This window comes from Zootermopsis nevadensis, unplaced genomic scaffold (genome assembly GCF_977971745.1).
Source record: "Zootermopsis nevadensis isolate Lab colony 2312 unplaced genomic scaffold, Znev_1.0 Znev_ptg000014l, whole genome shotgun sequence".
NCBI lineage: Eukaryota > Metazoa > Arthropoda > Insecta > Blattodea > Termopsidae > Zootermopsis > Zootermopsis nevadensis.
In genome coordinates, this window is record NW_028259146.1 from 271,784 (window position 1) to 290,269 (window position 18,486).

The 18,486-nt window shown below is 37.2% G+C and overlaps 1 protein-coding gene and 1 long non-coding RNA gene across 13 annotated transcripts in view; one reads left to right on the forward strand and one right to left on the reverse strand.

Annotated features, from left to right (window-relative positions):
* The window catches only part of LOC110832272 (uncharacterized), an 80,288-nt gene extending 69,287 nt beyond the window's left edge, over positions 1–11,001 (reverse strand). For 2 of the 4 annotated variants that reach the window (XR_015535193.1, XR_015535194.1), the window contains exon 1: positions 10,396–10,996. This is a non-coding gene — a long non-coding RNA (uncharacterized LOC110832272). Of the gene's footprint in view, positions 1–10,395 lie in introns of all 4 variants that reach the window. The other 2 variants (XR_015535192.1, XR_015535195.1) reach the window with 2 other exon arrangements.
* Positions 11,002–11,106: 105 nt separating this feature from the next.
* On the forward strand, positions 11,107–17,486 carry LOC110832273 (uncharacterized). Of its 9 annotated transcripts, none has more exons than XR_015535190.1 (5): positions 11,112–11,383; positions 11,721–12,905; positions 13,396–13,576; positions 13,899–14,065; positions 16,707–17,486. XR_015535190.1 is itself a non-coding variant. In XM_087348925.1 (5 exons), exons 3-5 carry the CDS (start codon positions 12,876–12,878, stop codon positions 16,163–16,165), a joined length of 456 nt encoding a protein of 151 aa, XP_087205051.1. In that variant the 5' UTR covers positions 11,125–11,383; positions 11,721–11,873; positions 12,462–12,875; the 3' UTR covers positions 16,166–17,486. The 9 variants fall into 9 exon arrangements, 4 of the variants coding, with proteins under 4 accessions (XP_087205052.1, XP_087205050.1, XP_087205051.1 ...); XR_015535187.1 differs by lacking the exon at positions 13,396–13,576 and adding an exon at positions 15,907–16,297 and having other exon boundaries at positions 11,124–11,383; XR_015535188.1 differs by lacking the exon at positions 13,396–13,576 and adding an exon at positions 15,907–16,293 and having other exon boundaries at positions 11,124–11,383.
* Positions 17,487–18,486: the final 1,000 nt, after the last annotated feature.

Consider the following 18,486-nt stretch of genomic DNA (forward strand, 5'->3'; position numbering starts at 1 on the left):
TAGGGTAATCAAACGTTCCGATGATCTATGTCAGTTAAATACAAGTTGCCAATACGTAATGGTAGTAACCTACAAGCATAAATCTTCCATTTCGCAAACAATTTCACCAACACATGCGTTGTCTCAACATCGAGCCACCCATACACACGGATTTCTTTGCGCACGTTTGATTCTTCCCCAGATCCGTTCATTTACTCTTCTCATGAGCTAGGCCAACAAACGTTTTCGATCAAACGGCTAGCAGAGAATGCGCTATTTAGTGGTAAGCTCACAGCTGCACCATCTAGTGAGAGAGTCTCGAAATACTTCGCGTGAAGCGAAAAACTGATTGCAAAGACAAGAAAAGCTAATCGAATATTTTCCCAAGGTTTAAAGTTATCACAGCTGCGATTATGAAAATGCATGTCTTCTGGGTTGCATCGCTCTCATGTTGGAGGCAGCAAGGTCCTCTGAAAGTTTGGTAAACTTCCAGCATACTACACGAATCTACAAATCAGAAGACAGAGAGGTTTCGACACATATATACGTACTCCCATTCAAAAGGAAACCATGCACTTTTGTGTATGTGTTACAAATCAACTGCCAGCAACCTACACGATGAAATTATAATAAGAGCTAACAAATCCAATTCTTATATGTCTTTATATCTTACTTTCAATTCCTACATTATTTTGTCCTTTCGTTCTGTTTTTTTAACTTTACCTTAGTTTCCGCTCTTTAGTTTCGGGACGAGAGAAAAAGCTCGATGAAAGCAGGTTTCCGCTTAATCCAGATTCCGTTTAAGAAGGATTTCGCTTATTAGGATTTACTTTGTTACTATGCAACCTATAAAGACATTTTAAAATGTGAGAAACCTATTCACAAAGCCATCCATAGTTGCAAACGAAACAGGCCACAAATAACTGTCTTAATAACAAAAATGAACTATGTCTGAAGTCCATTTCACATTACTATACTGATTTATTCACTTATCTGCTTTAAAAAGAAGCAGACTTCGTGAGAATTTCGCTCTTGCAGATTTCTCAATCTGACAGACAATAGGATGCAAGCTTGGCTTTCTTCATTATGTTCGCTCAATAATTATCGAACGAACTATCACTATAGTACTCATTATCGGCCTCAGATATGTCTCACAGAAGCTATTTATCGAGCATTTAAATATTTCACGCAAGTCTTTCACAGTGGAAATAATCAGGCTAAAAAGCAAGAACATTTCAATTTGTGAAAATATATCTGCTCCCTTTACAGAAGTCCAGGGCTTTGTGCAACACTGCAGTAGGCAGCAGGACTAACTTTGATCTCCTACAAGACAAAGCTTTATCTCGACTCTAAATCTTGTTAAATTTGTATCCACAAAAACAAAGACAGATTTGTAAGACTTGAGGTTCTCACAGCGGTGAGTATGAAGATATCCGTCTTCTGGGTTGTTGCGCTGTGTAGTCTGGTCGATGTTAACCAACGTTTCGGAGGTCATACTGCCTCCGTCATCAGGGCGATGAGTATGAAGATTTCTGTCTTCTGGGTTGTTGCGCTGTGTAGTCTGGTCGATGTTAACCAACGTTTAAGAGGTCATACTGCCTCCGTCATCAGGGCAATGAAAAATTTAATTTAATAAGCAAAATAATTGTCCTATTCTCAAACCTGTGTACTTCAAATAAAATGTTAAATCTAACTGTAAGGTTGAGAGTCTTTCCAGAGAATTTAATATTCACTTCGATTCTCTAGAACGTTTCTCGTTAGAAACCCAGAAAACTCATTGCCGTAATAACAAAATACAGTTGTCGGGCCCAGTCCTGAGCCAGTAGAATCTATTCCATATATTCGAGTCATGTTTGACAAAAATCCCCCAAGTATTCTCTTCCTAAAACTAAAACTCTCAGTACAATATTCACTTCCTCCAAATTCACATTGGAAATAATCCCCTAAAAATGCTAGGAACAGTAATAATTACGAAGCTCTTCATATTATAATTCTCTCCATTCTTTTATCACTTGTCTCGTAAGTCCAAATATTCTCCTCAGCCCTTGACACTAAAACTCTCTCAAACTCTAAGTCTATTACGTTTCTTTCTTAGAATGAGATCAAGATGTCAATACTGAGGCAAATATGCAGCGCGCTAAACAATAAATGATAATGAAATTAATTGAAAGAACAATTCCTTATCAATACTTCAAATATAACTAAAGTTCAAGCATTATAATTATTAATATTATTACGACCATGTTCAGATGCCAGATAATTGTTTAGTTTTTGTTTTCGTGATTATTCCTCGTTTTCACTGATGATGTTTCTACCACCACCGTTGCTACAATTAACATATGTCCCTTTCATATTTCAGCGGCAATTTTACTAACAAACGGATATGTTCTATGCTAATATTAAACTAAACAACACGAACTAATTTCCCTTGATGAATTATGTATCTGTTTCGAGTGAACTCCAACTGACCTGAAAAACATGTTATGTGCTTTGTTCTTGAAGTTTTGTGTTCATAACTCGACGTATAACATGAAAAACTAGGTGATATTTCCCCCTTCTCCTCTCGCAACCCCCATTTAATCCTCTATTTGGGGTCATTCGTGCAGAAATTCTAGGTCGAGTGGTTATCACTACTTCCGTATTCGGTAGATCCTGAGTTCAAACATCGGCCCTGCGACCTGCTGTTTTGATTCAGGCATTTCGTTAGTCCCTCCAGATAAATTTCATATCTTCCATTAGGTCACAATTCCGATTTAATATTCACTACCATCCTCTTATTGGACGCTACATAGACTAAGCTACTGAAAGCGTCGTTTAATATACTATAATGAATAAATTAGTTATGAAGTCAAAATTGCACCTTGCAAATGTATTTATGTCTATACATGAAAGCTTGCAGAAAAAATATTTCATAACGCCTCTATGATTGTCCAGACCAAAATGATAAACGAAATATCCGCATTTATACGAAAGCTACGTCTAGTGCAGATGTTGACGAGTCCTTGGGGAGGGAACTTGGAGTGCAACTATAAACTATAAATTTACAGTGCAAGTGTTTGAAGGTCTCTTTGGTTTTCTTATATAAGAGACCTCAACCACAATTGAAATACAAAGGCGAAAGGCAGGAACCTGTATATTAGACCAAATGCTTACGAGTTTAAAACTTTTCCGACTGAATAAAAAAGAGGACATTGTGATAAAGAGATTGAGGAGGTGTAGGAATAAATCAAGGAGAAAGGAGATGTGCCAAAAAAAAGTTAGAAGTGTAAATTACATTCCTTCTCTCTGAATCAAAGACAAGCGGAATTTTTATGCGTCGTATTGTTACTGCATTAATCCAGCGCCACTGCCGACGAACCACGATTCCGACTTTTTAATGAATGTCGTCATAAAAATACTTCGTTAACTTACAATTCTCTCCTACTTATTACTTTGAAATCTAAGGGTTGGCCAAAACAAAGACATTGGTGTATATCTGAGTTATTATAGGTTTGTACTAATTTTATGGCGCCTGAGAAAGCTTTCAGTAAGACTATTAGGGTCATTAAATGAAACTGCGATTGGCTGGACAAGTCCCCAGAACGGAAGTGAGAAATGTTTGGTCAAATGTCTGAATAGAGCAAAACGCTTAGAAATCCTGTGTGTACCTGGAAGGATAATACTAAAATGCGTGCTACATAAACAGGGCTTAACCTTGTTGCCCTGAACAAAAAAGGTCAGAACAGTCCATGGACGTTTCACTGACAATATTGTAATAAACATTTTGTTTGTATAAATGTTAGAATTTGTTTTGCGAGCAAATTTCGGATTCCCGAGAAAGTCTTTGCGCTATTTTGGGTTGGGTATCCATTGTTTCTTATTACTTAGTTATTAAGGGCTACACTGCTAGTGTACACAGAATGTTCTAGAATTATTAGCCACCTCTCAAATGGGTCACGGCCATCAATTCTTGTAACAGTTTTACAACGTGCGCTGTTAAATACTGACCTAGTCTTTCTCCGATGATTCGTAATTTAAATTATAGGCCGGTTCCATTTTCCTCTTTATATTTTAGAAAGCTGTGAAGGAAAGAAGTACAAAAGTGAGGTAGTTTTAAAGAAATCTCGTTACTTCACTCTGTGAACAACGTACAGCATATTCGAATACTTTCATTCGATTGCCGCATTTCGAACAGTAATCCCAAAGAAAACAATCGAATAACACATTCGATTCTTACATTTTATAAAAAGCATTCGATGTAATATTCATCGCAAATTGTTATTTCCTTTGTAGGATTCCTTGCTTTGGAATAATTCTGTAACACACAGAACATACCCCGATCGGGATTTGAACTTATTTTTTCGATGTTAGAAATGCAGAGGAAATCTCTTTTTCACACACGTTCAATATCTTTGATATCCAACAATTTCGCCCGTGGTACTTCTTTCTTGGAAACTTTTAGTAGGTCTTAAACAAAAGAATTTAGAATTCTGTCGAGACTCATGTTTGCTAAAACAGGACACCTGAAGAATTAATTATGTCTGTAGACGTCATATTCCTTCCTTTCATTGCTGCTACCTTGAAAATTCCTTAATATTAAAGCGGTCGCTCGGTCAGACGACTTCATAACACTCTTGGTAGTAATTCCACGTCAGCGAGGTCTCACCTTCAAAACATTAAGATATATTGAAAGAGGTGTTTAAAGATCTTAACACTGAGCTGTTTCAGCTGTCACACGATACTGTTATGATCATAATCAACTAAAACATGACATAAAACAAGCAACAGTATTAAAGTGTAACACGCAAAATGTTCTTTACCGTAACATAAAGTTCTAGGCCCTTGTATCAAAGAAGCAATTGTTAAACATAGTCGATTCTGGCTGTAATTTTAAAAAATCTCACAAAACTCTTATTATTGATAGCGTCGTAATAAACTTTTACCATTCACAATGAGCGTGTTTGAGGAGAAGGAGAATATGTGGACCGAAGAGAGACGACTGGCGGAAACGAGGAGCTCATTAACTTCGTACTTTTCTTCGATCATGAAATTAAATGAAAATACGAACAGGACCTTTAAGAACACAGTTGCCGACATTTTTAAACATGAGAGTAGTGAAATACATCTGAAAAATGGGCCGGATATGATGACTGCGTCCAATATATGTCATAATAGATCCCAATCAGTAAATGAGAAGTTTCTAACTAAATTTGGGCTCTAGCAATTTCTGTCCACATATAAATAATTTTATAATGAAGAGCTTCATAAATCTTATATATTAGTGGTTGTAGGCTATATTATTGTTAACAAAACACAACCGAAATGCTCTTATATGATTCATACGATCAACGTAAGGTAAATCAGATTTAAGAGATATCTGGAATAAATACGGGAAATTATAAAAAGAACCTTGAGAACCTCGAGGGAGTAAACCACGTGGTAGACCTCGACGATATGTAGCGGTGATATTGGAGAAACAGTGTGTGAAGTCGGAGAATAGATTAATTTCACTCAGAGCACGGACCTGTAGCGAGATATTGTAAATGTTGCAACAATTTTTGGGTTCCAATATAAGCCGGGGAGTTTCTTGACCAGAACTCTACCCGAATTTTAGTTAGACTAACTTTTTCCAAAATAACGAAAAAGTTTCAATTGTGGTTGTAAATTACTAGACTTCATTTAAATTTTTGGCTGTATGAAGTGCCTACATTCTCAGTATACTCGATAAACAAGAATATTTTTTAGAAAACCTTTAACATGTTTGTTAAAATATAGGCCCAAATATTCAGTGCACACTAACAGCAACACAACATAAGCAAAAGTAATTTTGTCGACAAATCACATTCTCATGAGTACACCTTAATAGTTTCACATTATATACCCAAGGCTTTGCTTAAAGGATAATTATTACGCAACAAAATATATAGGCTATAACACCATAAAAAACTGTGCACACATAATAATCAAGGCAATATTCCTCCTCGTAAATCACGTGTTTCGCTTCTCTTGTGCTTAAAACGTCTAATTATTATGAACTCAATAATGCAGCCGTAAGTTCCCCCTCCATCTACATTTTGTTAATAAAATCTAGCGTACGCTTAACCATTCCGGAATAGCACGAAAAGAAATTGTTTAAAATGCAGTTCTTCAGATTCGTCTTACAGAAATGACGTGGGTCTTCAGTTGCACCGATGTAATCCCACCCTTCGTGATCCTAATTTTTATGCATCGTGGTTTTATAATCGTGTTGTTTTGCGGTCGACGTTTCAAAGAGATGTCTTCGGCTGATGGTGATTTTTCGTCGTCGTCATTGGGTCTTGGTTTATTTGCCAATATTTTCTTAGTTACGATGCTTATTTTTCGTCGAATAATTACGATATCGATTCTGAACTATGAGTCCGAAAATACGTAAAAGGAAATGGTTCTCATCCGCATTAAGAAAGCTAGCTAGCCATTTATTTAAGGCGACAACGGTACTGAGTAAAATCACGGCAAATTCGTCATAAGCGGTGAACTCCTGGACGAAAATAAAAAAACACGATGTCTCTGGAAGCAGGAATTCTAATCACTGCAATTCGGAATCTGGTGATAACAGTGCTGTGGGATGAAAAGGCCTGTTGTAAGATTCAAAGCACAGAGATAACCATGTGCAATACATCACAGTCTCTTCCTTCCACATTTTTGTCCCAAATCGACATTTACAGTCCGCGACTGTAATCTTGAGACTTGCAAGGAATGCAGGAAGTCCGAAGCGTTAAAGGCTTCCCCCTTCACCCCGCAAGTCTCAAGATTACAGTCGCCGACTGTACATTCGACTTACAAAGTGATAAACGCAGTAAGCCTTCCCTGCTTATGTTTATGGGTGGCGTACACGTAACGCTCCACATATTACAAACTTTGACACTAGGTCTAGGTTGGAAGTCACTCCACGCTCCGTCCGTTTTACCTCTGCCGGGGATCGAACCACGAACGTCCAGCCTGTTGTCAATCACTTTACTGAAGTGTTCGGGTTTGTTATGTAATGCAAAGTGAAACAAACCAGAAATTAAACACGCAAAATCTACGTCATTGACACAAGAAGAAAATGCTTATAAAAGATCATCAGAAACACTTTGCCCATCCCTGAGACATATTATCCACTTTCCTTTTCCACTTAATTTTCTTCCCTGTCTCTGTGGGAGAACGAATTCTCGACTTCATTGCTGATGAGAAAGAAAGAAAGAAGTCATTACTGATACCGTCAAAATGTTCTCTTTAATATATCTGCGAATATGAAGGATTAATAGATTACAGCTAAATAATTGTGTTATATCAAATACACTTTTCCTTCTATCCTTTCCTTATAATTGAATTAAAGACGAACAGAAAATAGTGAAAAAAACCTGTAGTTTGCAAAATGTTGTAAGTTTTGCTGGAACGTATCACAACCAAATCCTTCAATTTAGAATCTGGACCTAATCAGCAATGCAAAAACGTTACTAGCTCCCAGGATCTAAAAAAATTCTCTAGTGGTGTTTAATCTTCATGAATATTCTGCTAGTTACTTTTCTGAACCGATTTAAGACTGCTACTACAGATCTAATGCGCTCAGATCCGAATTCGTAACTGAAACGCTGTCTCCTGAGAGCTGGAAAAAGTAGTCACGTCTATTTTTTTAAAGCTAATACCTCATAATGAGCATAGAAATTTATAATACACATTCAAGTAAATCTCATACTGAACCAAGTTTTAAATTCTGTTGTTAATATTTCAAAATTACTTACAATTATAGGCTTGTGCTAATAGGTTAGTTAGATGTGGGAAACAAATAGTCTAAATTGCTTAATTACTTATGACCGTGTTAAGTATTTAATCGTTTTAGGTCATGCAATGGCATTCTTTCAACTGGAATTGTTATAGCGTTAAGTGACGTTTGAAGATCGCCGGGTAAGAGGTGTGGAGATCGAATGAGGCAGATTTGGGCTATTTGAAGAAGTTGTTCCGGCATTAGCATGGAAAGACCGAATAAAAGTCTCAAAGTACTAAGTGCTACAAATAAAAATAAAATTACTAAATGCATCAAAAGTCATGAGATCATACAACTCAAGTCCACGTGAAATAATTGTTTCCTGAATACTTTTAGCTTTACGCCATCTTTTATCTTTGGTAATTAATATTACTACTACTGTTTTGTTGTTGTTATTATTTTGAATCAATTTTTTGGTTGGCCCACAAACTTCGGGCTTTTGGCCGTCATAACTCGACCACAGTCCACAGACCAGGTGAAACCTTCGCCAAGGCTTGAAGCACGAGTGAGCGGGATCGTGCGCACGCGCAGTAGTCGGAGCGACCCGAGCATGAGGCTGATGAGTAATGCTTCACCCTGATGACGGAGGCAGTATGACCTCCGAAACGTCGGTAAACATCGACCAGACTACACGGCGCAACAACCCAGAAGACAGAAATCTTCATACTCTGATGACGGAGGCAGTATGACCTCCGAAACGTCGGTAAACATCGACCAGACTACACGGCGCAACAACCCAGAAGACAGAAATCTTCATACTCTGATGACGGAGGCAGTATGACCTCCGAAACGTCGGTAAACATCGACCAGACTACACGGCGCAACAACCCAGAAGATATAAATCTTCATACTCTGATGACGGAGGCAGTATGACCTCTGAAACATTGGTAAACATCTACCAGACTACACAGCGCAACAACCCAGAAGACAGAAATCTTCATACTCATCGCCCTGATGACGGAGGCAGTATGACCTCTGAAACGTTGGTTGACATCTACCAGACTACACAGCGCGTCAACCCAGAAGAGAGAAATCTTCAGACTCATCGCCCTGATGATGGAGGCAGTATGACCTCTGAAACGTTGGTTAACATCGACCAGACTACACAGCGCAACAACCCAGACGACAGAAATCTTCATACTCATCGCCCTGATGATGGAGGCAGTATGACCTCTGAAACGTTGGTAAACATCGACCAGACTACACAGCGCAACAACCCAGAAGACAGAAATCTTCATACTCTGATGACGGAGGCAGTATGACCTCTGAAACGTTGGTTAACATCGACCAGACTACACAGCGCGTCAACCCAGAAGAGAGAAATCTTCAGACTCATCGCCCTGATGATGGAGGCAGTATGACCTCTGAAACGTTGGTTAACATCGACCAGACTACACAGCGCAACAACCCAGAAGACAGACGTGAAATTCCCTCTGAGGTCCCATCTTTATTCTTCTTGGATCATGAAAGTTTGACAGAAACAGAATGCCCTTTCTGTCTTTCCATAGTGATGCAGTAATGCCACAACTTCTGCTCCTAACATCAAATTCGCCTCTTATCATGTGTCTCTCATTCTTGAAATCTTTTGGCATCCCTCCTCGTTGTTTCTTTACAATCCCACAAGCATAAATTCCCTTCTCTTGAAGGATCTTCATGAGTGGTACAGATGTGAAATACTTGTCAAAATAAACTTGATGGCTTTTTTTCTTTCAAGATGTTTTGTTAGATCCTGAACCACTCTAGCTCCCAAATGTTTTCTGTTGTCTGGCCTATTTTTTCAGTATATATCTGACATTCAGATACATATTCACTGTCATTTGCTCATACCCTTACCTCTTACCCCCCTCTTTATGGGATTTTGAGACAGGAATTGGCGGAGACTGGAGCTCCCTTTGAATCGAATCATTGATTCATCGATTGACTGAACTTTTGATGGTTTGTAATAGTCCTTGAATGTCGTGGACAACATTTCTAACAATGGACGGATCTTGTAGAGTTTGTCATAATTCTGGTCGTTTCTTGGTGGCTGATCGCTATTGTAATTCACATGTAAATGGCCAAGGAACCATTCAAAATGATTTCTGCTCATTACTGAAGCTACAAAAGTGTCCCTAATCATTTCATCAGATGACAAATAGTCTTTATAGCTTGGCAGTTTTTTAATTCTCATAAGGATATTGATAGCAATAATTTTTTTAATGTCTTTACCTGTTGGTTGAAATTGTAGGCCACCACCTTGCTTCTGCGTAGCATACAGGTTTGTTTGAAACACTAAATGATTTATAATGGCATGTGTAAACACAGAATGAAACATATCAATAGGAGATTCACAAGTGTCTGATATGTCTGTAATGACATCTTCAGTTTAACTACTGGCATCTGAAGTGCCTGATTCTAGTTCACTGGGAATTTCATCAAATACTGCCATTATTAATTTGTGAGTCAGTTTTCCCCCCTTTCAAAAACCTTCCTGATGCCATGATATTCTGGAGGAAAACAGAATGGAAATGTTCAGTAATCCCACTGGTTAAAACTTAAAACCAAACATAACTGTCAATATTGTAAAGCATCTCACATTTAAACCAATGATAATATATAAATTAATTCATGACAATATAATATAACCAGTAGGATTATTACAAAACACTCACCTAATTATTCCAAATAGCACTGACACAAAATCAAAAGCTTACAGGTTCCAACACAACCAACTATGTAGTGGCAATGCTTTTTCACATGGCTGAAGCATGCCTTCAAAGGTACTGAGTACCGTGGATGGATACAAGATGGCAGCTCTATGTTCCAGTGGGTTTCGTGAAGAAATCGCAGGGTACTGATAAATTGATTTTCGAAACTGTGGTTACGCCACGAAACCTCTGGGGCTGAAAGAGTTATCCTTATTGGTTTTCTTTGGGTCATGCAACCACTGAAATTTTGTTTGCCATCTTCGATCTATTAATTTTGAACGCTCTTCATAAAACCACGGTTTATTTTACATTCTCCTGTAGTATTCTAGTTTCTCTTTGGCTGAAATTTTGATCCAGTTTCTGACATTTTCCCACTCCCTGTTGATATCCACACTTTCGTTATATTTATACGTTTCTAAAATCTGAAACCTATTCGAGATTTTAAATTGATATACATTGATTAATACATTAGATTCAGGTACACAACACAGAAACCTGTCGAAGAAGAACTGATTCACGTATAAGCATACACGAACGTGTGTCTGGATTTTACATAACAATATATTATATATGTATATATATAATTATTGAAAAAAGCTGTTATAGCAGTACTTATGGCATGACATCTGACAACCTATTCGCATACAGGAAAGATTACAGTATAGAAATCGAAAAATTCGTTTGTAGGGAAATTTTATTCCTGTCGTTTCTCTTTGATGCAAGCCTGTGTGTTATTAAGGATGGCGGCCGTGGTGTTTAAGTGAATGCTTGGAATTGTTGTTTTAGCATTTTTAATATATATTTTAGAAAGATGAGCAGTACCAACCCACTTAAAATATGCCGGTTGTGTATGTCGAAAGAGGGAGTGATGGTACACATCTTTTAATCACCCCAAACAAAGGAACAACCGGTTCCGTTGCCAGTTAGAATAATGATGTGTGTTTCTATTAAGGTTAGTTTGAAAACTTGATTAATGTATGTGTAGTAATCATGTGTTTCGGCGAATGATTTTTGTAATCTTAAAAGTGGCGGACAAGATAAGAGGTTTCTAATAATTATTCATAGTATTCTCAACCTTGTGCTTTACTGATTAATTTCTTGATGGTAATGGTGAAACATTCATGAACTGTCAAACCTGATATAATTTTGGTGTTCATTAAAAAAGATTTTGATTGTAAAATTATTCCTACATTGATAAGGAATGTTATGAACAATATTCAAGACTTTATTTATGAAAGTAGAGGATTGATTTACAATTGATGCTTGTTTAACCTAAATACTTTGACTAGGTTGTGGCTGGTGATGGTCTTCCTTCGAGAGTATGTCGTCATTGTATTCGTTAACTGGATAGGTGGTATGCCTTCAATCAGAAATGTGAGAGTTCAGATGCTGCACTGCGTCAGTTTGCTGTGAAGCCGAAACCAGAGTTGGTTTTGGTAAAGGTGAAAATCACTTTTTAAACCTGCATGTACTGTTAAATTACATTTGTCACTCATTATAAAGGCATATTCAAAATATCCTGGAACTGAAATGTTGTAATTCTGATATATTTGTAGATTTATATAAAGCATCAAATTTCTTAATAATTATTATAATATCTTGTTGTCAGTATTATTCTTCCTTCAGACAAAATTATACTCTGAGGGTACGTTGCATAACCGCTGGTAATGCCAGTTCAGGTAAACAACAAAACATTCATACTTCAACATTTTGTGCTTATAAATTCACTAAATAACAAGAGGTGTATATATTATGGAGTGGGGGGAGCTTGGCCATATGCAGGCCCCAAGCTACCAAGGGCCACTTTCTGCCTTCATGCAGTCTGGATTTAACTGTTAATATTCTTATTTTTATTTCTGTTTTATATATTTATTTTTTAATACCAAATCACATATATTTTTATTTCTTGCCATATATTGTGTGCCTAATAATGTGAACCATTATTGTCTGGTTGTAGTGGTTTTAAACTCCCATTGTTAGACTGCTGGTCAGATTTAAATTATGAGTAAGATTTGAGGTTTTCATTTCAGTGAGTCCAAAGAGTCTTCTGGCTTGTAGCACCGTGAGTCTGGTAAAAGTTTACAAATTGATGAAGTACTCTCGGGTTACGAGCCGCGTCACGTGTCTGAATGGCAAAAAAACCACATCTTCTGCCTGCCGATTCGGTTTATTCATCATTCAGCCACTTGACACGGCTCGTAACCCGAGAGTTTTTCGTCAGTTTCAGTCGCCTCGAAAGCTTCATTCTATACATAAGTTTACAAATGTTTCAAAGGTCTTTGCTGACTCCATTATCAGGGCACTTATTGCCTTGATGATGGAGGCAGCAATGATCTCTGAAACATTGGTAAACTTCTACCAGACTTCATGGGGCTACAACGCAGAAGATAGTCACCTTCTTTAATTATGACGTTTAACTGCGTGCTGCCGCAACATGTTACCTGATGTGGCAGCTGGATGGATTGTTCATAAAGGTGAATGAAATACTTTTGCATTGCCAATTAGTTGTTGAGTTTTTTAAAATTAAATAAGTAAAAGGTTTTGAAATTAAATTATTTATTATGGGTGTAAGCATATTTAGAGTTTTTATGGTCCTAAACTCTGAAGCTGCAACCATGCTGGTAGAAACATTGCTGTGTTAATGTAGGTACTTAAAAATAGTGGGATAGGTTAGATTTGTTTAGTCAGTGTCAGTGTGATCTTTCTTTTTACTAATATCGTCAACTGAAGCAATAGGTTTGGCTCCAAGCACATCCTTCCACTTGACCTCACTATCAATTCAGCTGCCAGCTTGCTGCTCGCTTACTTATACTCCCGCTGTCCGTAGAAAGGGCATCTCACCTTCACTTACAACGCAGCTGCAGAATGATTTATAACTTTCATTTAGGTTATGTTCTATGTGATTAGTCATTTCAGTGATGAATATGAAATTAAGACTCTTTCACCTTTCCACATGTATTGCAGTTCTCAGCACAGTCCATTTAATTCGTATTACTCTGGTATGAGGTATAAGTATGGGCAGACTAGTCGGCCCACGAGTGACCATTATGGGTGGTTCATAGTGGTCGTGATGCCAGTCTTGGCCGCACCATGTTGAAGACAATTATCTCGGGTTTCAGTTCTCGATAGGAGTTGAGGTCATGCAGTTGAGTATATAATCAGATGCATTTTCAGTTACTAGTAGAATCTCTATCAATTTCCTAGTTTTGTGATGTCACGCTCATGCTAAGTTGTCTGCCGATACCAATAATGTTCTGAGGAAGGTGTGTTAGGGAATCAAAACCCTGTGATGGCTCTCGATACCATCATCTTATTATCAGAGCTTCAATAACATGTTCAACTCAGATGCACGGGCATTATTATAGATACTGCATGACTCTCAGAAATGCATGTACCAGGTTCAACCCTAACATTTATTTCCGTGGGTGTACAAGGGGCATTGCTCACCAGTAAATGTGTTGTTACAGGATGAATGTGAAAAGACTGGTGATGTTAAAGATGATAATGATAATTTTCATGATGACGATGGTGATGATAGTATTGACGAATCTAAAGATGAGCTGAAAGTAGAGATAAATGAAGAACCAGACTCTTTGGATATTGACATAGATCTGAAACACGATGAAAATGATTCGTAAGTATAAAATTTACTAACACCATTTTCTGGGACCTGTTTCTTCTGTCGTTTAAGATCCAAATGTGGTATTACCAATCCCATTTTGAAGTTGTGATTTATTTAAATGTGTAACTGATAAACTCCGTTATTGACTTTCAGTGATTAGCATTCCTGCTCCATATTTCGCAAGTCCTGTATTTAAATCTTGGAACTAGAGACCAGTCTTCGTGACCGGTGTTTTTATGGTTTTCCTTAGTCCTTTCAGGTATTCCATATTTAAACTTAAAATAGTCCACAACTGAATCCTCCCACTTGTTTCCCTACCATTCAGTGCTGTGTAACCTGTGCAGTTGAAGAAGTGGCATTCAATAATATAAGACTCAATGAATCCAAGGTACAGGTTCTTTCTATAGGTTGTTCTGTCACTATTGAGGCTTCTTTAGTTGTGTTTATCATGTTAATAATCCAGTAGTGTTTCCCCATGACATACGTAGTGGTATTAAGAAAACATCTGAAGCAATGACGAGAATAATATTAGGCGAGACGGTATGTATGACCTTCCGGAACCTGGTAGATTATGATAATCGAGAAACACATGAGAAAGTTTATACCGGGTATTCGAAGTCAGTTCATCCAAAGGTCCTGCCTAATGTATAAAGATTCAAAGTTTAGAACTGTTTGAATCGGAACAGGTCGGAGAGTCTAATCGATGAAGGTGTATAACATCACTTCCTTAATCGAATTTGGCAATGCCACCACAGTTTGGCCAACTTTTTAAATTTTTATGATGCTCTATATACACAGAGCATATAAACACACTTGGCTGGGTTTTGGATATATACCCTGGTTCAGTTTGTGCTTAAAATTTGGCATTTATATACTTGAGTTTGAGAAGTAACCTAGCTACCTTTTGTGTGCAAGGAAAAACTGTTATCAGCTCCAAGCATACAGTTCTGTGCAGTCTCATGCTTTTTATTGGTTGTCAGCGTACTCACTGATGTGATCTCCAACATGTTTGCTCATGCCCCCAAACCCAAAACTTTCCAAGTTACCTGCCACAGATAACATCAAATTCCCATCTCCCATGATTTACTTTGCTACAGTCAAGACTGAAGGATCTGAAGTTTGTCCCTTAATTCAACATTTCTGTCACCCATATCCTGACACAACAGTTGTATTTACCACAAGTTGAACCAATATTTTATCAAATGGTAAATATGTGCTCATAGACATCACTGTTGCAAAGTGTTTATAAAAAAGTTGACGGTGGAACCACGGTTCTGGAGAATCTGATGTAAATATGTCTCTGTAATGTAATAATTCTTATATAAGTACTTGTGATATTCTAAAACGTTTTTACCAGCACAAAATTATCTAGTCTACGACACACTTCTTCTACAAGCGATTCAGAGCTCAGCTCTTTCCACAATAACTAAAGCGGGCTGTTGATGGCAGTAATGTAACACAACATTGCCAAGTAAACAATTAGTTTCTTAGGTAACATAACAATGCACATAGGAGTTCTTATAAAAGCTGACCATTGTTGTCAGTCCATATTTACACATTGTTGGTAAGGAACTTACACAACTTTGTAAGACTTGAGGTTCTCACAGCGGTGAATATGAAGATTTCCGCCCTGATGACGGAGGCAGTATGACCTCTGAAACGTTGGTTAACATCGACCAGACTACACAGCGCAATAACCCAGAAGACAGAAATCTTCTTACACAACTTTGTTACACATCTTCGTTACGCTTTTTGCCGAATGACCCTTCCGTATAGACGTATTTATGCAGCTGGCTACTGAAAGTTCTTCTTTACACAAGTTTTGTAATAATTTTCAAAATATTTCATTTTAGTGTGGAACACATTCCTCCAAAATCTGCATCGCCCAAACCAACAACACATGATATGGTAGGACCACTAGATCCTATATCAAATCTACGACCAATTGTTTTCCATGTACCAAGAAATGAACATGAAACTGAAAAGGAGTTCTGTGTTCGTAGAGAAGAAGTTCAGAAGTTGAATGAAGCCTTTTTGGATAAAACACAATCAAAGTTTCATTACGGTACAGTCACAGTTATATTGTCGATATACAGTCAGAGGAATAGTTAAAGAAATATACTTGTTTGACTTTTATAATACTTTCCAACTTGTATAACTACTCATTAGTCCTTTCATCTACAAATGAATTACTTTGTTATGTTCCATATTGTACACAGAAGTGCCAGTCCTATGAAAAAGTAGGTATGTCTAATGCCTCTCCTACTTCACCACTAAACTCCATAAACATTAATACCAAATTCTTCAAAGACTTTATTATGTGGTATATGCAATTGAATTGTAGACTGGATGGGTGGAAAGAGAGACACAAAGATGCACCATGCATCAGCGACAGATTCGCTATATTGTTTCAAGTACGTTGCTTGAACAGGCATGCAAACTCATTTCCTTTATTACGTAAAACTGGCTTCACGTAACATATATGTGCTTTAGGAAGAACAGTCATACTTTGTGGATCATTAATGTTGGTATGGTGACTATTAACTTAATCTCCATAATTTTGTTATGACAGGGTTTATGCCATTAAAATGTTCTTTCCTTTAGTTGATCAAAACAGTCTTCAACCAACCAAGGTAATGTCTCTGTTTAACAGGAGCGAAATGAATTCATTGATGCCAACCTTCCATCAGACAAAACTTCAGGAACAGATAAACAAATTTTAACTGCTGATGAAATGTCCATATTCTATAAAACTTTTCTAGACAAGAACTGCAAAGTCCACATTCGATACAATGTGGAATGGTACAGGAAAAATATCGGACTGGTGATCTGTGCCTTGCGTGTTAAGATATTTAAAGTTAAGCGGTGGTTCATGTCAAATTCAAGATAGCAATCACCGACGGATCATACTGGAGATTATTTGTTGGAAGAATACATCATACACATTACACACCTTCAATTTCAGCAACAGAATATAGATTAAAGTATGTAACAGTCAATATCCAAAATCACGATTTGAAAATTAATTTTACAGATATAAAACATCCAAGTACAACCTCCAAAATTTAAAGGAAGAGACAAAAAACTTAAAAATTAAACAAATCAAAATAATCAATAAACGCAACGCAAAATGTACAACAGTTTTTAAAATGTATTAAAATTGGTGGACCTGATGATGATGTGATACACATTGAAACATGTCGTCGATACAAAAAATGTAACAAGATGCAGTATCTACTGAAAATGTTATAATTTTAAGTAATTTTAAACAACATTATTTTAAGTTTGTGTATAGACGGAAAATAAAACATTGTATCAATAAAACACAAACATGACACAATTAAGATATAAAATGTAACAGTCTGTGTACAAATAACTGGCATTTTGATGTACTGTTGTTTAATGGAAATATACTGACAAATAACAGAACAAATCTAAGATTTACTTCACATAAAGGTAGCTAAAGGGAGTTCTTTAATAATCCCAGTGCAAAGTTTTTAGGCTTTTGTTTCTTGTAGGTTGTACAGTATATCTCTTCCCCTGCTTTATTATGCCTATAGGTGGCGACTGACTTGTAACATTTACTCGTAATGTAACATTCGCGGCGAGCATGTTACATTACACCACAACTGGTGAGGCACATCGAATGCTCGTTTTGAACGCTCGGCTCGACTGTGCTCATGTGTGCTCCATTCATTTCATTCAATATGTCGGACGTGGAGGTTGTGTTATCTTTGTTTCATTTAATACGCTACTCTTATCTAAAGAACTCGTGAATGCTCGTTACGACGCCGCTCGACTGACTGACTGACTTGTAACGTAGCAAAAAAACCGACAACATGATGGAGTGCCCGCGAGCGTGAGCGGCTCGCATCGAGCGGCTCCGTTCGCTGTCTTCACTTGTGTAATGCTCGATTTGCAACACGTTACATTACAGGCAAATGTTACAAGTCAGTTGCCACCTTATAAGAAGCTTCTAACCTGTGGGTTACAAGATATGTTGCTGTACCAATTGCTTTGAGAAACATTTCATATGCCTTTACTTTTCAACTTTCCCTTGCAGATATCAATCACTATGTTTTCTTCATCACAAAAAATTCTTCTTAACCGTGTCTCAAAATTATGGTATACTGTATAACCACTTACTTTATCATAAAAGCAGTTTCTTTCAAGATGCTTTCTGGTCATTGTCTTCCACTTGCAAAGTATTGGCAGCCTTCTATTATGTTTCGTTTGATTTCGATTGTACAATTAATCTGTAATACTTCTATTTAGTTTCTAAGCATATTTTGCTGTGGTATTCCTGAAATAAATAAATACAAATACCATAATAAATGTTTAACACTGGCTATAAGTACCATGCCATACTATAAAGCTGTCAGGGATATTGCAGATATTTTGCAAAACTTGTCTGTGAGACAGGACAGCAGATA

What these genes read in the sequence shown, in the direction of transcription:
- LOC110832273 (XM_087348924.1), top strand. Translation starts at nt 12,876, where the DNA reads ATGTGGCAGCTGGATGGATTGTTCATAAAG. An exon ending in TGGATGGATTGTTCATAAAG is followed by an intron (nt 12,906 to 13,898) that starts GTGAATGAAATA and finishes GTGTTGTTACAG; the next exon opens with GATGAATGTGAAAAGACTGG. An exon ending in AAACACGATGAAAATGATTC is followed by an intron (nt 14,066 to 15,906) that starts GTAAGTATAAAA and finishes ATTTCATTTTAG; the next exon opens with TGTGGAACACATTCCTCCAA.